The following is a 21,940-nucleotide window of genomic DNA, read 5'->3' on the forward strand; positions in this document are numbered from 1 at the left end:
TTTCAGTGTACATATAAGCCTGTCAGTATGTGTTATAAATGAGAACCAGTCCTTTTAGGTAGATGAGCCTTATCCTGCAGATCTTCCTGGTTGATCCTTACATCTTTATTCTGTTATTTTCCCCTTGATAGAAAACGTATTACGGCCAAAAACATTTTCAATCTTGCATTTTTGAGTCCAAAGTTCAACTTTGTCCAAAAACTCTGTGGGTGTATTTATCACATTTGACTGAATAAATAACTCATATTTTTCATGTTTATCCAGTACGGCCGGACTCCGCTCCACCTGGCGGCTAACAACGGCAGCCTGGAGGTCGTCCGTCATCTCTGCCTGTCCAGTGCAAACATTGACGCCGTCACCAACGTAAGTCACCGCACGGCTTTCTTCTTTTCATTGTTTCAGATTACACGAACAGAAGCCCAACGCGTCACATGTTACATAATCCATCATGTCAATAGACCTCAGAGGCCGCAGGTGATTGTGACAGCAAGAATACTTTATTCTCAATGTGATTTATTTTTACAGCTCTTGAATGAAGTCTGGTGAAGTGTTGACATTTTGATTAATCATACTGTTTAAACTGGATTATATATGAACAATGCTGCTCTCCCGTAGAGCTGAATACATTAACGTGTAGAGAGCATCTTCCACCATGACAGATTGCACAGTGTGTATCTTCTGAGGGACGTCGCCAGGTTTCAATAAGATGGATGAACAACATACATAACATGCTATAGCTCATATTCAATGGTATACAAAGTAAAAATATCTGTCTTTTTGCTCAAATAATGTCTTATTTAATGTGTGGTGAGTTGTTCATTTTCTGCTCGAGCTGCAGCCTGCAGAGCGAGTTTCTGTCCAGTAAAGTAGAGGAGCTGATGGCGGCTTTTTGAATCAAACTGGCTTTAACTTGCCAAAACTCATTATAAGCACCGGCCTCCTGATACCAGACACTGCACTGCTTTTTTCCCCCAATCCCTGCCTTTATTAGTTTAAAGCTTAAACATTCTAATCTGTTTCCTCTTTATTATTGAAATTGGTTTAACCTTTTGAACTCTGATACTCACCTTAAATTTCCCTTTTAAGTAGCATTAAATTATAATCATTAAATTTCCTTCATGGTCCAACATTGTTCCATTTACACTCCATCAGCTTCTTTATCAAATAATGTATAATTTATATAATGGCTAAAATATTCAAACCTAATGTGCCCGTTTTTATGACTTCACTGCTACATTGAACAGAAGGTCTTTGATGGGTTGTGCATCATTTTAAAGACATAGGTTTGGATTTCACCCTGATTTTTGGCACTACAATTTGGAATAGCTGAGATGCAGCAGCTGAAAAATGTTTGTACAACAGTGAGAGCTTTCACCTAGATTTACAGAGTAATGGGGGGGCGGGGGGGGGGAGACATTAGTAGTGACAACAATAACAATAAATGTAAAATACAACAATAAGAAAATCTAAATGTTTAATTAGAAATGAATTACACATAGAATAAATATAGATAGAAAGCTTGAGTCATATTTTGAAAATAACAGTAAGGCTTTATTTTGCAAGTAACATGTCCCTTTTTATTTCCTAGAAAAATACATGAATACAATAATTTTGTAATAATTCTAGTTTAAGTTGAGGTCGTTAATTTTTTAAGCACTTGGTGATTTTCTAGAGATTTTACCTTTTAAAGAACAGCTCCATTTAAATCTGAGTAAACATTACTGACATTACATAAAAGACTGAATCAGAAGTGAACCAACTGAACACTGACTCTGTTTTCCATTTATTTAGTACAAAATTACATATATAGAATAACAGGAAATTATGGAGCTGTAAAGTAAAGTATGAGCAAATAAAGTGTAATAGTAAATGCTTCGTCAGTCATGAGAAACAAGTTACTAACTGCACAGAGAAAAATGTCAGATGTCCGAAAAGAAACTCTTTCATTTCATCCTTTCACTGAGATTTCACAGCAGGTGAGGTGGAGAGGGCTCCGACTGCCGCAGGCTAAGTGCTTTTATCAAACCGTTCAGGAGCTGATGTATCTGCGTCTTATCCCCCTCGGTGAGCAAAGGATCAAATAGAGAGCGGGCTCAATACGAGGAGTCAGAGACCAGGTTTAGTCATTTTATCTGGATGTGAGGGTGTTTGACCTCAGATGGGAAAGGAGTTCACGTCCAAAGAGTTTTGAGAGAGTGCACACAAAACAGTTTTTCCACTTCATCGTGCTCCCACCCCTGCAGAAAGAGAGACGTCAGCTCATCATTCTTCAGACTTTTCTTCATTTTAACTAAGATGGTCAAATTAAAACACAGAAATCGTGGTTTGTTTTTTAATATAACTGCGCTGAGCTCCACCCAAACACCAGATTAACTCCAATCAAAGGCCATAAAATGCCTGCCATCATAGCCTCTTCTTTGTAGTCTCAACACCATAAATCATACAAATGAGGGATAACAGTGCACACCTTTAGATAGACTCTCCCTGAAAGCATTCATGGTGTTGCAAAAGTGACAGAAGAAGGTGTGTGAAGGATTGGATAAAAATAGCGAATCAAAGAGAAGTGTAATTGTTGCAGGAAGTGGGCAAGGCTGTCGAGAAGTTGCTGTAATTGTGGTGCACGACACACCTAAACAAGCTGTAAGAGAGTGATTCAGGCAGCGTTAGACGATGTAACGAGCACTTTGAAGCCTGACGAGACTTCATACCAAGGGTTTGTCCTCTGAAGCTTGACATCAGAAATGTATGATTTAACAAACTTGTACATTTGCATATATATCAATATGTATCAGCTGCACAAATATAAGAAAAATATCTATTTTGTTTCCATTTTTGTATATTGTGGGTCGCATTAGGAAAAGTCAGACTAAAAGAAATGTGTTTAGGGTGTTTTTACAGTAAATACGTTATCACTCAGTCCAGGTCTCAAATTTGTTGGACAGAGTTCAAACCATCTTCCTGCCATCTTTCACAACTTTGACCTTTATCTATAACTGAGATTCATCTGAATAAAACAAGTTGTAAAAAGCAATCTTAATCCAGGCCAGTGATGCTGTCATTGTTTCTGTGTTAATTACTTCTTAACTAAACGGCTTTGTCGTGGAAATTGTCTGAAAACACTAAAGACAAATATGAAATAATACACAAAACACTGCTGAGTTGGGGTTTTTGTGTACAATAAGGAGACAGCATACATACATAATAACATCAGCTCATCTTAACGGGCAAAAAGGAAGCCTAAACTATTATAGTTTCTATAAGAGAACAAAGAAATCATCTGTGATTGGTCAAACTTATCATCTTATATCATTTTACCCAATAAAAAATGACCACGGAGCAGAACGTATATATGAATATGCACATCTTACACTGGTCATACAAACCCAAAACAAGACTTGACATCTTACTAGGGTCCCCCAAACCTAAGACTCTGACCCTCTGCCTTATTTAAATAAAAGCCAAGACAGAAGAAGAGCAATGGTCCTCCTTAAGATAACAAAACTGATCCTACATCTACAATCATAGATTAAAATGATCAAACCAATCGTTGATCCTTTTTCACTTTACAGCTTGATTATGGTCAAAGCATTTATTTTTTTTACACTGACATCTGGTGAGTAAATATGTATTCCATCTGCTTTAATCACATACTAGAAAGTAGCAAGATTAAAAAATGAAAACCCATTTCTAAGAGTCTCCACTGCCGAATGTCCCACACTGAGGTTTCTCTTTCTCTTGATGCATTATCTAGCCGTTAATATTGTATGACAACTGATGTGCTATGCATGTTTAATCTAAAAAGCTCATATTGATATGTATAATTCATTGGCCAGAGCCCTGCGGTCAGTGGTTAGTTGTGGAGCAGGTGATGGGGGGAGGTGAACCCTATCCTCCATAAATGACTGAATTTCTACGATTTGCGTTTTAATTTTTCAAGTAATGGGACAGTGAAAGAATAAATGTGTGGCTTAGTACAAGACATTCGCAGCATAGTGAGTTTGAATTTAATTCTCAGCCTCTGTTGTACGCTGTGTCATCTTTGCTTTTAATGTTTCCTCCGTTGCTCTGCCTTGTAGACCATGAAATAGAGCACAAGTCCAATGACTAATCTTAAACACAAGGCTTGAATTCAGAGCTTAAATCTGTGATAGAAATGGTAATGGCTGTGAGTTTTTTGGATACTCAGTCCCAGAGCATTTTAGCAAATATTTTATCTAAAAAGCAGCTATTTGTAGATGATCTGATATTCATTTCCAGCCGTTCACATCATCTGTTGGTTGCCAAGAGGCAGTAGTAATAACTGCTACACCCCGCCATCTGTAAGAGCAGAGAGGCCCATGAATTTACACATATATTAACCCTTACATACTGTTCATATTCTAATCTACACCCTCCCCTCATAAAAAGTGTCCATACCAAATTTTGAACCACAGATCTGTTTATAAAGCATTAATAGTCCATCTGACTGATCAATAAATGGCTGATTAAACCTTGATTAATGTTTCAGAGAGCAGAGAGAGTGTATTTTTAGGTCATTTTTGGTCAGATATAATATAGCAATAATTATTTAAATGTTATTTTATTGAAACTGAAAATTGCAAGAACTTTATGGAGCTGTGGGGTTTATTGTATAACCATTACAGCCATCAGTCTTCACTGCTACATCATACAAAGAAATCCTCATAACTACTATCTTATTAAAACTATTAAATATTCATTTAACTTAGAAGCCATGTGAATATAGAAGGGTCAAATCTGACCCAGAACAGCTTCGAATTTGTAGCACCTTGTAACATTTTAAAATATTTTCATTTTCATGCATGTTGGGCCACTTTAAGAAAAGTCATCAAATTTCATGGTAAAGGACATTTGGGATGTATTTATAGCTGTCAAAATGGGTCGAATTTGACCCGAACAGTATTTAAGGGTTAAATCACACAAAGTGGTCAATCTTTGGTTCAAGCTTCACTTCATTTGCATTCACATTTTCTAGATTTAGCTGATCAAAACAACTTAAGTTTGGTGTTTTGGTACTCATATAATATTATATTCGCTTGAGAGGCATTTATAGGAAAGCAATATAAACAAGGTTTTAAATTAAAAGCAATAATTCTTTTTTAGTGATTTTCTTGAAACAAATCAGTGACCAGGATCATTTCGGAGCAAACCCAGCTGGATCATCGTCCCCTGTAGTGGTCTGTAGGAAGCTCTCTGTGGGCGTTTCAGGCTGTCGAGGCATCGCAGCAGCCAGCGCCGGACAGTGACAGATGGCTGAGTTAGTGAAAGAGACACAAAACTTGTCGCAACTGTAGTGTTTCTGTGTCAGTGTGTTGAAAGAGGTGGAGGGAGGGTGGAGGGGGGGTGGAGGGGGGGGGGGGGGGGGACAAATTAGGGTAGCTGTAGAGACGGAAGAAGGCAAAGAAGGAGAGTGTGTGTGTGTATGTGTGGATGTAATCTACTGGAATCAGCTGTGAGAGTGCAGAGCTTATCTGTGTAATATATAAATAGAGGTCACTTCAATAATGATACATTTAAAGCCTCTCTGAGACTCATACATATATCAGTATATGAGACAAAAAAGTGTAGTTTTTTTTTTTAACACAAAACAATTTTGGATAAATTGCATATGGTTATTCAAGAATGGTGACCAATGTATGTACTGAGCTGGGACTGAATCAGTTTTACAGTAAAAGACTAAAAAAACAGCACAAATGTAAAAGATATATCAAATTGAGCTCAAATATGTACAAATGCAGTACTGAGAAACTTCAAAAGTATGATAAATATACTGAAATACATTAAATTAATTTCTAAATGACCTTAAAACATCAATATCTGCGTATAATATTGTTTAATTATAAGTACTGGAGTTTTAGAAAGTAATACAGGGACAGTTTAGTATCAGAGGGGTTAAATTTAAACTCTGGTTGCTCCTGTGGAAATGTAAATAAGGTTATTTGATTCCTGAGATGGTTCCTGGACTTGCGGAGAACCTCCTGCTGTGGAAAATAGTTTATAGCTCTTGGATTTCACTAGCAAGCCAATGAAAACAAGCCTGAGCTCTGTCTCTTTTACACAGAGTGTCACATCTTATTATTCTACATCTGCTCCAAAGATTTGGCCTTTGATCATATCTTGTGCTTCCAAATTTATTTAAATTGGTTACTGTTGTATTCAAAATGGGGTTTTCTGTTTCAGTACAAATACAGCTCACAGTGAGAAGCTTTATATTGTCAGATGTGTATGAAAGCATCTGTGGTTTTAAATATGTAGAAACTTCACATATTGTGTGTTTAGATAATTCATTTATGATCTCTGCTGCTTCTTGATGTAGCAGCGTGGATCTCCTGAGTCTGAAATGATGGTTCACATGACAGGTTATAGAAAAAAGAAAGATGCTATCAGATGTATGTGGTTCACAAATACAGAGATGTGAGATTGATAGCTTGATGTGCATGAGTAATTTAATCACTTCTACCTGTTTCCTTCTGTTCTGGAGCAGCGGATTAAAATACGATGACATGTTTGGCTTCCTAAATGAAATGTCAACAAAATGTGTATCAGAAACACTGCAGTGCGTATTTGATTTAAACAGCCGAAGGAAATGTAAAGGGGATTTTATGTTTGCTCTCTATTTCTCATGAATATATTTATACATCTCTCTTCTCTTCTCTCTTCTCTTTCTCTCAGGATGGAAAGACAGCAGAGGATTTGGCTTCTACTGATCAACACGAACATATAGTTGCATTGTTGTGCAAACTCAAAAAGGTAAAAAAAAAAAAAAAAAAGGGCCACACATCATGCACACCTTCATCTTATGAGATTCATTACTTACATTTATAACCGAGACAATAAGGAGGAAAGAAAATACCGACTCTGTTTGATAGAAAAGCAGGTTTCACAAACACTCCTCACACTCGGTCTATTTCAGTGCAGAGGTGTGGAGAGACGCGTTTCCAACTGTTCGATTTTTAGCATCCTGCCAATTTAAGACTTTATGGCAGCATGTAACTCCACACACACACAGGTATAGATTGTAATACACCGTCGTACAATACTGTAAGAACATTTAAAGGTCTTTTATCTAACTGTTTTTACAATAAGCAGATATTAATCATCTATATTTTAGTTTTGAGTCAGTAATTGAAAATAATGTGTAGTTTATAGAACATTGCTTTGTGGTTTTATTCATGTCACATTTGAGTCTTTTAGCAGCCAGTTTTATCCAGAGCAACATTTTTAGATGTTTTAGATTTGTATTAGTTTACACATTATACAAGTAATACAGATTAAATACATATAAGCAATGTAAAGTGTGATGGAGAATTGCAAAAAAAACCTCAGGAGGGCTTAATCTATGCACTCTTCAGTACAATCAAAGAATAAAAGAGAAAATTAAAATGGGAGCGTGTCTATGTTCCCTCAGCTCTATGTTCCCCCAGTTTAATAATAAAATAAAGCATTTTCATAGATGAAAACAACAACACATTATGTGCATTAGGGAATGGCCATACCTGCACTGTGGGAATGCAGACCTGAGGAAACATAGGGCCTAATTTTGATGGGAGGAAAATGTCTTAGAAATGGGGGGAACATAGGGGAGTGGGAACATAGGGATGACCCCACTAAAATTATTTAAATGAAGGTCTAAAGAGAGACGTAGCTTGTTTTAAAGAGTCCAGTATCACATTACATTAAAAGCTTTCAAATCGAAATAAGTTATAAAAAAGTTAAAAGTGACTGAAGAGTCAGGAGCTCAGGTGAATTCTGCTGCCAAACAGGAAACAGGAAGCAGAGACTTCCCAAAACATGCATTATATTGAATTAACTGGTTTGGTGTCAACGCACTTCAACCCAACAGTCATCAAAGCTGAAATTAAAAGACATCCAGTTTCCTTAACAGATACATGAGTTGAGTCCAGTGTTCCCAGTCTGAATCCAGTCCCATCCACCAGAACACACACAGACTTTTTTTAACCTGAAGCTAAATGTTAGCGACTCCTCTCCTGATCCATTTTTCCAGAAAACCTGCTGAGATTTCAGCGCAGAGCGTGAAAACATGACAGCAGCAACTGTGAAAACAGTCATCCTCTGCATATGCTGAGCTAATTTAAGACACATTAACACATTGACGCCAGTTTTAGAGAAAAGACTGACTTTCCAAGAACCCAAAAAAGACCAAAAACTCTCTGAAAACTTGGAAGTTCAACATAATTTCTATTAAAACGAGAGATGTTGTTTTTCTGCTTAGATGTGATTCACACTTATTGGAATGAGAAACTTTATTTATTAAATCCGTTAGCACGGCTCATGTGGGAGTATGGAGTGCTTTCACAACCCACACAACCACTCGCAGTATCTGAGGCCACTTCTGATGTATGAATCATCTGAGTGTCTTACATGTTCACACGCTTTATGTGTTGAATTGGCAGATTTACTGCAGGGTAAAGAGGAGGCAGCCGTCTTTGGAAATGGCTTTCATTGTTTACATGCCTGAGTGTACAGCATGCCCTATTTTATTTTATTTAGTGTGATTAGTTCGATGTGTTGTTACTATAAAGATCATTGGTACCTAAAGCTGAGGATAGTTTGAATAAGCAAATAAATAAATAATACATTATCCTGGAGAGGATTTTAGTGAGTTGGTTTTTTTTGTTGCATTGAACATTATTCCCATTATGTTTGGACTTTTATTATATTTTTAGGGGTTAAGTTAGTTCAAATCATTACAAGGGCTAGTGAGTCGCTTGTGTTGTTTGTGCTCTGTGCCTACCATGGAGGGGTGAAGGGAGGGGAGCTGCCATTATTATAGGGACAGTGGAGAGATGACAGGAACTGAAGGGAAAGAGATGAGTCAATAAAGGGCCTGCAGCCAGATTTGAACTGTGGATGTCATGGTCACACTCAGATGTCAAATTATATATGTATTAAATCTAAATTATACTCTTAATGTCAAATTATTTCAGTCTGAAGTGTAAAGATACTGAATTAAAATGCTCAACTCTTAATAAAAACCTAATCATCCTTATAGCCTGATATATTTAAAAAAACACTCACTGTGAGACCATCTAACACAGCGGTGCCCAACCTGTGGACTGTGGACCAGTACAGAGACACATAACATATGCTACCAGGTTGTGAGGAAGTATATGATTCAGATAAACGACTATTTAAGAATTATACACTTTTTCTGCCTCCTTTAAACAGGAATTGAAGGGAGAGTGATGAGTCAATAAGGGTCTGCAGCCAGATTTTAACAGTATGGCATGTGTCTTAACCAGCTGGCTACCAGGGCACGCCAACAAAACTGCATTTTTAATACACTTTTAATGTCAAATAATTTCAGTCTGAATTTAGATAGATAAATAGATACTTTATGGATCCTTCATAGGAAATTATTTGGTTACAGCAGCTACATCCACAGTTAAAACTCATCTCTAACTATGCACAGGAAACTTACAAGTACTAAAATACCCCAAAATCTTACTTATAAAACACATATCTATATATATACTTAAGACATACTGAATTTAATGCTCAACTTTACTCCAATTAAAACCCTAATCATCCTTGTAGTTTGACACATGACACAAAAAAAAAGCACCCACATGTATTAATATACCATCTAACACAGCGGTGCCCAACCTGTGGACTGTGGACCGCTACAGAGACGTGGAACATTTGCAACCAGGCTGTGAGGAGGCATATGATTCAGAAAAACGTCTATTTAAGAATTATACACTTCTTCTGCCTTCTTTAAACAGGGACAGAAGTGGAAACTGGAAACCAGGCAGAGAGATACAACAGAGTGCATGTTTTAATCCCTAAACTAAGAGGTTCCATATTAGTTTAGATGCTGTTTTACGTGATAATGACCTTAATGATCTTACTTTAAACAGTTTGTCTGTGCTGCATCTTTTCCTTATTTTGTCCTTTCATGACCCCAACAACCAGAGACTGCTTTTAAACTAGTTTATTACCAGCACATGACTCTCATTACCTACAACCACACGATCACACTGGACATTGCCTCCAAATCCCATGATCGAGTAAACTTGAGGTTCTTCAGATCAGTTAGGGGAGATAAAAGATGTAATATTTGTGTGTTTATAATCTCCAAACCTCTACCTATCGTCTGCGTCTCCTCAGTCGATCCAGAACGAACTTTGTAAATGTAAAAACTTGTATGATGAGTTTTTTTAACACTGCACTAATAATCAGTATAATTAATAGTTATTTTAATTATAGGTTCCTTTCCCTTCACTATTTCCCCTCCTACAAGCCTGTAAAGTGTTATATGTTGTTAAATATGAGAACAAGAGATGCAGTTTGTGGGACAAAATCTGATAAATTCAAGTAATTTCATTTTTGGGGCTCCTCGAAATGAAACAAGCCATACAGTAAGACACACAGGTATCTCAATGTGACCTGACAGTCAGTGCTTTTTAATAAATCCTCATCTTCCTCTGTGTTGTGGTTTCTTTTTGGGGTCAGGACAACCACAAGCTGAACTACATCCAGCAGCTGCGCCCCACCCAGACCGTCCAGCCCAGGATCAAGCTTAAGCTGTTCGGAAACTCGGCCGCAGGGAAGAGCTCCCTGCTGGAGTCTCTGAAATGCGGCATCCTGCGCAGCTTCTTCAGGAGGAGGAGGACACGCATGACGAACACGGCCCGCCACCCCAACTCCCCCATCAACTCCAAACCTGCCGGTAAGTGACAGACGGCTCTGAGGAAGCTGCGCTAATCCTGCACAAGATTAAGCTTTCAGCTCACCTGCCAAAGACAACCACAGTTAATTATTCTGCCAAAAAATCGGCTAGAATAATAAATCTGCCACTCTGTTCAGTGTAGATCGACTGTTTATTTTGTACTTTTTTCTATTTTTGAGACATTCGTTAAGACATGCATCAGTTTTGTTTGAAGAGATTTTGATTTGAGATAATTGTGGTTAAATTATTTGTTGAAACACTGCCAAACACATGTGAGATGGAGCAAGTTGGTGAATCCAGTATTTCAGTATGAAAAACATAGAAAAAAAGGCTGAAGCTTAAAAATTAAGACCACTGTTTGAATTACCTCAAAAATATCCTCAAGGAAAACATGAAGATTTAAAATCAGCAGGATCAGGATGTAAATATTTAGCTGCTGCTGATTTTTGTGTCAAGCCCAAATTAAAAATCAGAAGCTTGTTTAGCATGATTTCTCAGCAGCATCAGCCTTGAATAACTCCTGAAGGTGCATGTTCAAATCTTCCCCCTGCAGCTTCTGTCAAAATGCCCCCGAGCACGACACACTGCATCAAGTTTTTATAACAGTTGTTCAGCGGCCGCCGCATCTGAGATGTTTTTTTTCTTGATGTGTGAAGAAGGGCGTCGCTGGGAAATCAGCGAGCCTCACAGCTAGTTTGGTCTGGATAAGGGTGGTGGTAAAACTCCTCTATCATGGTATATGTTGTTTTATGCAATATATGATATAGTTCATTTCAACTCATGCAGTTAATCTAGAGATTCATATTTCCAGTTGTTTGCTTTTCCCAGTTGTATTGTCTACATTCAATAGACATTGTTATGGTTTATTTTCAGCTGTGGATTCGATGCTCCAGTGAGTATTTATGACAGCAGGACCATGTATGTGGGATTGATTGAAAATAAACCGCAGTGCTTCTGTTCATGGTTATGGAGGAAATGTGTTAGTCAATGCAACACTGCAGCTCTTTTCTGTGTTTTCATAGTTTCGGGATATCAGGATTTTGGCTTGTAGGATTAGTTCAGTGATGGGTTTTTTTTTTGTCTTTTTAAGGGATTTTTTTGTAAATTATAAGAATATAGAATATCTTAAGACTTATATATTAAAGATCCTATATGTAAGATTTTAAAAAATTGTGACTTTGGTGACCCCTACAGGGAGTTTCTAAAAAGATACTGTCGCAGGCAGCAATGTGCACTAATACACAACAAATCCCACCATAGATCTGAGCAAGGAAAAAATTAATTATTAATAATAATAATAATAATAATATATAATTATAGAGCACGTTTCAAAATCCAAGTTAGTTAAGTGCTTCACAAAGCAGCAAATTATACAAATCTTAAAATAAATGAGTGGACAGCAACACAAAGATGGTGCTAATTTTGACCAGTTTGTGTCATTTTTCTAAAAAATTAAAACATAAGCCATGATACTAATTTAAAGATCACATTAAAAGTAAATTTAAACCACAGTGCACCACATAAATCCACTCAATGAAAAGCACCCCAACACAACCACTGGCCCTGCCTCTCATCCCAGTAACCCCTCAACAGAATTCCAGTAACCCCGTTATTTAACCCCATTACTCTAATAAACTCTTAACTGCTCTGTTACAATGAATAGCGGTCAGTATGTTTCTTTGCTCTCAACCTTCAGAATAGCTGTTTTTAAAGAGGTCAGCCCCTGCACACAGCTGCAGGTCTGCGGTAAGACTCCCTGACGTGTTCAGTGTAGTGTAAAAAGCACAGCCGAGCACACACACACACACACACACACACACAAACACACACATACACACTTGGAGTCTCTCTCTCTCAGTGTTTGCACTCTATCTGCCCTCACTCACTCACACACATACGTACCATTGTTGTGCCTTTAAACACTCTATTTCGTGGCGCTCAGAGCCATTACCTCCCCAGACAGACGTGATGCTCGCTCTGATAATGGTCAGTTACGTGATCCGTATAGAGTTACCGATCCAATCCTCTATACTATCTGGAAATCTGTGGCCTGTGTCAGAGCTGAAGGAGGGGAGGGGTGGTGGCTTTTTCTTTCTTTCTTTCTTGTTCTTTCCATTCTAGCTGAATTCAGTGATAGTGTATCGACTCTGTGTTATATCTGCAGCGATACGTGACAAGAGTCCGCAGCGAAACACAAAAGAAGCAGAGCCGGGGAGGGAACGAGTGCTGTCGCGATGGTCGTTTTTCTACCTTTTTATAGATTTCTATTCATGTAAACTTGACACATCATCAATTCTTTGCTTTTGTACGCGCGTCAAAAGCTAAAGTACATCTTTTTTAAAGGCATATTTACTTTAGCTTAGTCTCAATATTTGTAACGTTAAGGTAAAAATAACTCAACTTGACACTTGAGTACTCTTTTCATTTTGTTCATTCATGATTTATTAGTAGAATACACAGAAGAGAACAATGTTGAAGCTTGAGTTTTCTTTTTTTTTGACACTGATAAATCACACTTTCCTGTCAGATGTTTAGACCCGACACAAGGTGGAACCAGCGTTGACACAGACGTATAAGCAGCTTTGCATCCCTGAAGTCCAAACCTACATCAGCTGTTATTAGTTTAAAAAAATACCTAAAACCAGGCAATAGATCATTTCTCATGCACTGTAAGATAGTTTCACATCCCTTTTTCAGATCAGCAGGAACAAGGCGTTGATTGACCGCTCCTCACGTTGTCTTTACAGTAAACAGTTAGTCATTGTACTGTTGTCAGTGTGCATTTACTCACAAAACGATGTTCCTGAAATAAAAAGACTTTGCTCAACACATTTTCACCAGAGTTGGAGATATTTAAACTAAAGCATAATCTTAGTTTATCTCAGCCAAACAGTTCTGCAGTATAATATTGGTCAAATGGGTCAAATTGGACCCATTTTTCTACATTCGAGAGGTGTAAAAACACCCTATACACATATATTTTCCCACATTATACAAAACATAGAAATAAAATGCTGCTGATGCACATTTTTATGTATGCAAATGTCAAAATTTGACCTGTTGTATTCATCATATTCTATAAAATGTGCTATTGGACCATACAATAGTGATTGTGAGTGTCTTTCTTACATAAGATTAATTAAACAGAAGGATTAATAAAACATGTATTAATGACTGATGGGGGAATTTATGAATGTGATTGGTATAGAGACTAATTATGAGTCAGAATATGAACAGTATGTAAGGGTTAAACACATTATTGATTATTCACAAGGCGTATGCATGCTGAGAGCTGTTTATTCAAACTCGTGCATGATCATTTTTTAAATCGTGGCCTGTTTATTCTCAGAGAGCTGCACGGCTATTGGTTCATACTGAGAACATCAGGTTTTGCAGATGGATTTCGACATTGCATAACCAACGATTCCTCGTGCTTAAACAGCTTTTCACTGCCAAAATGACAAAACTTTGTATGATGAAAGGTTACCAGGAACTGACCTGTAAACAAACTATTCATGGATCTTTGTGACCTTTACCTCGAAGCTATGATGATGTCACATTTGAACAACTCAAACACAAATACGCAGCCAAAAAAGACATTTAATTTAACTTTTTCAAACAGAACAAAACAAAATGTAGGTGTGGTTCCTCAGAGTGTCAAAGAAGCCCAAATGTTATGTCTGCACTGTGGATTTATGTCCTATCAAACAGCGCCCTCGTGTGTTAGTAAGTGTGTAATTATTGGGTAAACCAGCTTGTAGATGTGGATCCAAAATAGACGGATCTGCCATAAAATATTCTGAAATATATCTACATTCAAGTATTTATTGAAAGCAATTTAGATTTGTTAAACTTTGTTCTTGTGTCATATTTAATCAGTTTAGAATTGATCATGTTTTCTAAGCAGCATGCTTCCTGTTATTGATTGATGCTATTTAGTTCGCTGTGTTGTTATCTGTGTGAAATTTCTCCTCATACAGAGTAGAAAACAACATGCTCCTGGCTTGTTTTTAATGACTGGCTTATAGAAAACCTTTTTTAATGAATACCCAAAGGCTATTTTAGTTTTGACTGTTTGACTTTATATTTCTAAACACAGTGGAAAAGCCTTAAAAATCAATCCACTGTAATCAGATATGCTGAAAATAACAACATTAATAATATTAAGTAATGTTTATTTATGCTGTTGTTGAGTTTTGTCTTCAAATGATGCATTCAATCAATTTCAGGTTAAATTTGAATTTTAAAAAACACATCTAATTGTCAGTTTTTGATGCCATTTTTTTCAAACAAGGCTAATATCATGCAAATATACAGTCAAGTTCACTAAATCTCATCCCTCTCTTCCTCTTTTGTTTAGTGTCTGTGAGCATTTCCAACCTATATCCCGGCTGTGAGAACGTGAGCGTGCGGAGTCGCAGCATGATGTTTGAGCCCAGTCTGACCAAAGGCGTCCTGGAGGTCTTCTCTCCCGTCCACAGCGCTCTGTCCACAGCTGACGAACAGGCCACGAAGGCGGTCGACATCCAGCATACCAGCATCCACGGTGAGAGAAGAAGATATGCGTAGATGCTTCTGAATTCAGTGGATTGTTGATTAATTAAATATTGCTCTGTAAGATAGAGATAAAACTTTAAGGACATTTTCTCCCCTGCTGGAGAACATCTTAATTAACAAACTGGACATCAATGCTAACACATTGCTGCGTTTCCGTCCCTGTAGGTGTTGGAGATTTCAGCGTGTGGGAGTTTTCGGGGAATCCAGTTTATTACTGCTCTTATGATTATTTCGCTGCCAACGACGTGACGGCGATCCACGTGGTTCTGTTCAGCCTGGAGGAGCCGTACGAGACCCAGCTGGGCCACATCACCTACTGGCTCAACCTGCTGAAGGCCCTCACGCTGCCCCAGGACAACATCGGTGAGGGCAGACAGGAGAGGAGAGGAAGGATCAGACCACCTTAGTCATGAATAGATGAATCTGTAATTACATTTTTAGATGGGATGTATCATAATAAATACTTAACTCAGATAATTGAGGTAATTTATACCAATAAAAAGGTGAATATAATGTAATCATGGTCAAACAAACTGAGCAAAACACTGATTATTATCTTAATTATATTACAGTGAATCCAACAGGAGCTCAGTTATAGATGGCTGATAAAATTATGAAAAATGATCATTTCTAAGTTTGTTTATTCATGTTTTAGATCAGTTAAAGCAGTGTTTCTCAAACTTGTTCACAACGAGGACCCCTAAATTGACACAAATTACCTCACAGACCCCCAACTGATAAGATTTTTGCTTTCAAATGTTTTATTACACAAAGTGTATGAAACCCACGAACAAACTAGTCATATATACCTGCCATAATGTTACTTAAAGATGGAATTATAGTGAAAATATATTATTTCTCCTGAATCTGCCGGCAGTCGTCACATTGCTGCATATTTAAAGATAGCTGTAAGGTTCAATAAGTTCAGTGTTCGTTTCCAGCTCTGAGGCGAAGGATTCCTGTTCTGACTGTGTGTGTCTTTGTCTCTGCAGCTTTCGGGGGTCGAATCCAGCAGCCTCTTGTCGTCGTCCTGGTGGCGACACACGCTGATCTCGCCGACGTGCCCCGAGCTTTCTCCGGAGAATTCAGCTACGACAAGGAGAGAGCGCTGCTTAAGGAAGTCAGGAACAGGTTGGGACTTTTGTTTATAGCAAGAGTAAATGTTTGGTTATGCAGATGCAGGTGTAACAAATATTAAGAGTGGTTTGGGTCTGCAGGTGTGGAAGTAAACCAGTACATTTAAACGTTTGCTTTTCATGATAACTGCAAAACTACTCAACAAACGTTAACTCTCACTTCATAGTGAAGGAAGCAGAGAAAAGTTCCTCCTAAGGGTTTAATTACATCATATACTTTCTAATACAGTCAATGGTTCTTCATGGCTCAGAACTTGTGAAGTCTTGTCGCCTTTTATTGTGAAAAACAATAGTTTGTCTTGTCTTCAGGTTCGGAAACGACCTGCAGGTCAGCGACAAACTGTTTGTTATGGACGCAGGAGCTTCTAACTCCAGAGACATGAAGCTGCTGAGGATTCATCTTCAGGAACTTCGCACCAACATCATCTCTGTGAGCCTCGCACGCACGCACGCACGCACGCACGCACGCACGCACGCATGCACGCACGCACACACATATTGACTTTGTCTTTCCTGTTCTGACTTCCTGTGTGTTTGAAATCATTAACCTTTAATGGATATTCCTCAAGTGCCCAGGAGCCCGATCAAAAAGGGATGGGAGAAAATGTGTGCTCTTTTTTTTGGGGGGGGGGGTGCTCCACAGAAATTTGACTCAAGGCGTTACTCGTTCGCTTGATGTTGATAATTATAGTCGCTGTCTGAAACCTGGAATGTCCAAAACAAAATATGGAGTTACAAGGTTTGCATCTGACAGCAGAGATATACAATCCAAGGTTTCCAAAAAAGTTAAGTCTCGTGATTGATTGTTTCATTTGTCAATTTGACGGCTGAGCAAGTGATGATTGATTAGCAGGCCACAATGCACTGTGGGTAAGTTGTATCAAAGAGTGTGTGGTGAAAAATTAGCAGAAAATGGAGGTACATGAGCTTCAGTGCCCAGGGGCCTCTGAGGATCCTAATCCAACCATGTGTACACAGTGTTACAATTTATTTTTTCATCTACATATAAACATTATCAACAAATGTAGAAAGTTTTCCTAACTAAATCTAGACTCAGTTTAGCAGTTAAAACAGTCAGTTAATGTTAAAGAAATGATAATATTCACTGATGTACGGCCTCTCCTCCTTCTCCTTCGGTGCAGAGTTGTAGTCCGATGACGCTGCTGTCGGAGCGTTTGCTGACCACCCTGCCGTCCTGGAGGAAGTTGAGTGGACCCAACCAGCTGACGTCATGGCAACAGTTTGTCAGCGACGTTCAGGAGCACATCAACCCGCTGGTCAGCCAGGATCACCTCCGCACGCTGGCCCAGCAGCTTCACAGCATGGGGGAGGTGAGAGTTTATTTTTCTCTACATTCAGACTGTGAGTGTAGCAGACTGCCACCAGGGTTCGCTGTTTCTTCATGAATAAACAACACACAAAGTTTGGTTCTCATTGGGAAGCAATTACTCAGAATTACTCTGCAGCTTATTTACCAGAAGGAATTCAAACCCGAGTTTTGAAAGTAGTTTTATGCATTTGCTGTTGTCTCGTCATAAAACATCCTGTGTCCTATTTTACACTGCTGCCAGGGTCCCCACAGATCCTTAAAAAGTCTTAAAATGTCTGGAACTGTAGGAGTTAAACCATTACATTTGATTTGAGCTGTGGCAGAGTAAATGAACGTAATATATTTGTTCTGTTTCTGTCTTCAAGAAGTTATTTATACACTGTAGTTCATTCATTTATATTTGTATAGCACAACTGCTGCTGTGTTATTCAAAAAGTCTTAATAGTAACACTTCAAAATTAGCTCCATTTCAATCAACTACAACAATTGTTAGTGATTGCTGCACTTCATCCTTTCTTTCTTTTTTCAGCATCTTAGTTTATTTACTCTCTCAATAAGTTTTTCCACAATTTTGTTTCTATGTCAATATATTTCAACATATTTACTCATTTTTTCACTTTTCCCTGTTATCATTTTCCTCCTGGTCCTTTCTGATTACTCTCTCGCTGTTTCTCCACTCTTTCTGAAACCTTCTCCTCTCTCACCACCTTTCCTCTTCTCCTCCCTCTGTGTCTCCTCCCCCCGTCCCTCGGCAGATCAACATCATGCAGAGCGAGACCGTGCAGGATGTGGTTCTGCTGGAGCCTCGCTGGCTCTGCAGCAACGTCTTAGGCAAGCTGCTGTCCGTTGAGACCCCCAAGGCCATCCACCACTACAGGGGGCGCTACAGGCTGGAGGAGGTGCAAGCACTGGCGCCCGAAAGTGATGTGGACGAGCTGCTGCAGATTCTGGACGCTATGGACGTCTGCGCCCGTGACGCCACCAACCCCTCCATGGTGGACGTCCCCGCCCTCATCAAGACCAACGGCCTCCACCGCTCCTGGACCGAAGAGGAAGAGGAGGAGTCGCTGATCTACGGAGGGGTCCGACTCGTCCCCGCAGAGCACCTTACCCCCTTCCCCTGTGGCCTGTTCCACAAGCTGCAGGTGAACCTGTGTCGCTGGAGTCACCAGCAGAAGCCCGAGGAGGAGGGCGGAGAGGACATCGATGGAGATATCCACCTGTGGACCAACGGAGCCAAGGTGAGCCAGGGGGCGGTCGAGGCCATGATCCTGCTGGTGAACCACGGTCAAGGAGTGGAGATTCAGGTGCGTGGTCACGAGTCAGAGCGGGCAAAGTGCTACACCCTGTTGGACACCATCTGTAGTATAACGGAGAACCTGCTGGCCTCCACGCTCCCCGGACTGCTCACAGCCAAATACTACCTGAGTCCTCAGCAGCTGCGGGAACATCACGCCCCCATCATGATCTACCAACCCAAAGATTTCTTACGGGCCCAAGTCCAGCGGGAAACCTCGCTCACCAACACCATGGGCGGCTACCGGGAGAGCTTCAGCAGCATCCTGGTGTTCGGGTGCGCTGAGGTTTACCAGCAGGGGAGTCTGGGGACGGACATCCACATATCAGACGTCCCCCTGCTGGCTCGTAGGAAGCTCTGCCGCATGCTGGACCCTCCGGACGCTCTGGGGAAAGACTGGTGCCTGCTGGCCATGAATCTCGGACTCACGGACTTAGTGGCCAAATACAGCAACGGGACTCCCAACGGCACCCCTGAGCTGGACTCAGGCCCGGACTCCCAACAGGCCACGCAGCAGCCTAGCCCGACGGCGGCGCTGCTGCAGGAGTGGAGCGGGAGACCCGACAGCACGGTGGGCGTCCTGATGGCCAAGCTGAGGGAGCTCGGCCGCCGAGACGCCGCGGACTTCCTGCTCAAAGCTTCTCCTGTTTTCAGAGTCAACATGGAGGCGGTGGTGGGGGCCGCCAACAGCTACCCCCCCACCTGCAACGGAGGCACGTCGTACAACTCCATCAGCTCCGTCATTTCCCGCTGAACTAAACAGGGTCGGCTTTCTGTCCTCGCCAAAAAACTGTCGGAACAGTTTAGTCTGATGTGGCGTTTACTCCGACACAGGAACAGCCACAGACTTGAAGTGCAATCCTACCAGAGAGTCCAGCTGCTCGTCTCTTAATCGCTCCATGAAGTCGGTGTTTTTTTCGAACCAGCAGATGTTGTGTTTGTGCTCTCCACATCTGTACAGCTGATCTTTCCTTCCACTATGAATGTTGTGAAAGAGCTGATTGTCCCGAGCTCCAAAGAAAGAGTTTTGTTCTGAATCTTGTTGTGCTGCTTTTTAAAAATCCCCCTCTCCCCCCCCCCCTCTCATCCTCCCCTCTAACTCTTCTTACAGCGAGCAGTCAGAAAGTTTGGAAAAGAGTAATTTCTTGCAGGAGTGAACGTGGTTTCAAAAAGACGGCGGCCTCACGTTTGGACCTTCATCCATATCCGTCCTCCGGTACGGAACTGAGGACTTTATTATTTTATTATGGGTACATGTCTGAGGCTGTCCGTCCATCACAGTTACATTTAACGATACCGTCATCCTTGCTTCTGTTTTACTGATGTGACATGTGGGCGTTCAAAATAACAGCATTTCTTTTTTTTCAGAGTGCCTTTGCGGCCTTCTACCTCCCTCAAGAGCACAAATAGTCTTGTTAATATAAAATCGTCGTTTTTTTTCCAAGCATTTGAAGAACTGTGCCTTTTTGACACAAATGGGTAAAAAATGAATTTCAATCAAGCCTAATGAGCAGGCGGGCTGTCTGTTTCTCAAAGGCCATCTTACATTTTTAGACAAGAAACAATTAATGAGGAAAGCAAAAAGAAAATCTCTGAATTTTGCAAGAAAAAAAAACAAAAACTACGAACAAGTTGAAATCAGTAGATTAGATTTCTGCTGTGTTCTGTTTTGTGTTTCGACGTCAGAGCACGAGAGTCAGCGTAAAGCCGATTATTACAGCTCGTCCCCTTCAAGTATCAGCCCTTCATTTATCCAACAGCAGAAATATTTAATACGCATTTTTTTGGGTGATGTTTTATTTTACAGGTCGCAGAATTTCCTGGTGAGAACTTTGTAATTTGGTACAAAGACAGTTCAGTCAGCTGAGTTTATAAGCAGTTATTGATATCCACAGACATTTTCTGTGGATATCACAGAAAACCGCTAAATAAATCATAATGACTAAAGAAACCCACAGAGATCAATCTTTCAGTAGTTATTAGAAACTTTATTCACCAGATTTGTTTAGTTGTATGCTTGCCTGAAGACAAATTTAATATTTTCAGGGTGCAGTTTCACCTTATCGACCCCTTTTACAGCTAAAAAGCTCTGATTAGGTAGTTTGCACTATGTTAAAGACCAAGCTGGTGAACATTTAGCAGCTGAAAAGCCAGATGTTTCCCTTGATAGAGAGCAAAAAGGAGACTAAATATGAATGCTGATGTTCCTCAGTATCTAACGGATGTGTAGATAGTCAGTGTTTTGCTAAAAGGTTTTACTTCAACAACTTTATAAGGCGATAATATATCAAATGTTGTGTTAACAGCTTCCTCCGCTGCCCCTAAGTGACCAATAAGATCTATTATTGCAGCTTTTTTAGTATCACATTACATTGTTTCCCTCCCAGAAACCTTCTTAGAAATACGGTTACAGAGGTACAAGTTGCATATCAGCTGCTTTCAGGAGATTTTAGAGACCTGTAAAATGAGGCGTCATTATTAATGTTTTCTCTTAAGAAGCCTGTCGGCCATTTTCCATTTAAAAAAAGGGAACTCGAGCCATTTTCACAGAGAAAAGGAGAGTTTTTATCCTGAAGTACGTGTCTTATTGAAGGATTTTGATCCTCTCAGCTACAAAAAGCATTTGCAGTAGACGGTCTGTGCACTCGCACTGCTCATTTTGAATAGAAAGTGCCACCAAGATGATAAAAATAAGGATAAATTTTGTAAATTGGTTGGTTTCTAACATTTTCTAATAACCTAAAGGGTCATTTATGATACGCACAGCTGTCAGTCACAGTGAACAACGCTGACACTGCAGCTTTTTAACGCCTCCTCGACAGGTTTTCTGCATTACTGACCGGCAGAAGGACGCAAACAATCACGTTTCTGTCAACAGTGTCAGATTTTTTTGCACAGTGGCGTCGACG

General features: G+C 39.7%; 1 protein-coding gene across 1 annotated transcript in view; it reads left to right on the forward strand.

Moving 5' to 3' along the window:
* dapk1 (death-associated protein kinase 1) overlaps positions 1-19,794 on the forward strand; it is an 89,787-nt gene extending 69,993 nt beyond the window's left edge. Inside the window, exons 17-25 of the mRNA XM_062417529.1 lie at positions 265-363; positions 6,691-6,768; positions 10,495-10,711; positions 15,072-15,257; positions 15,434-15,631; positions 16,261-16,399; positions 16,714-16,834; positions 17,547-17,735; positions 18,490-19,794. Coding sequence (XP_062273513.1) covers positions 265-363; positions 6,691-6,768; positions 10,495-10,711; positions 15,072-15,257; positions 15,434-15,631; positions 16,261-16,399; positions 16,714-16,834; positions 17,547-17,735; positions 18,490-19,785 — 2,523 coding nt within the window. The 3' untranslated portion in view covers positions 19,786-19,794. The remainder of the gene's footprint in view (positions 1-264; positions 364-6,690; positions 6,769-10,494; positions 10,712-15,071; positions 15,258-15,433; positions 15,632-16,260; positions 16,400-16,713; positions 16,835-17,546; positions 17,736-18,489) is intronic.
* The last annotated feature ends 2,146 nt before the right edge of the window (positions 19,795-21,940 follow it).

Source organism: Scomber scombrus, chromosome 4 (genome assembly GCF_963691925.1).
Source record: "Scomber scombrus chromosome 4, fScoSco1.1, whole genome shotgun sequence".
NCBI classification, from domain to species: Eukaryota; Metazoa; Chordata; class Actinopteri; order Scombriformes; family Scombridae; genus Scomber; species Scomber scombrus.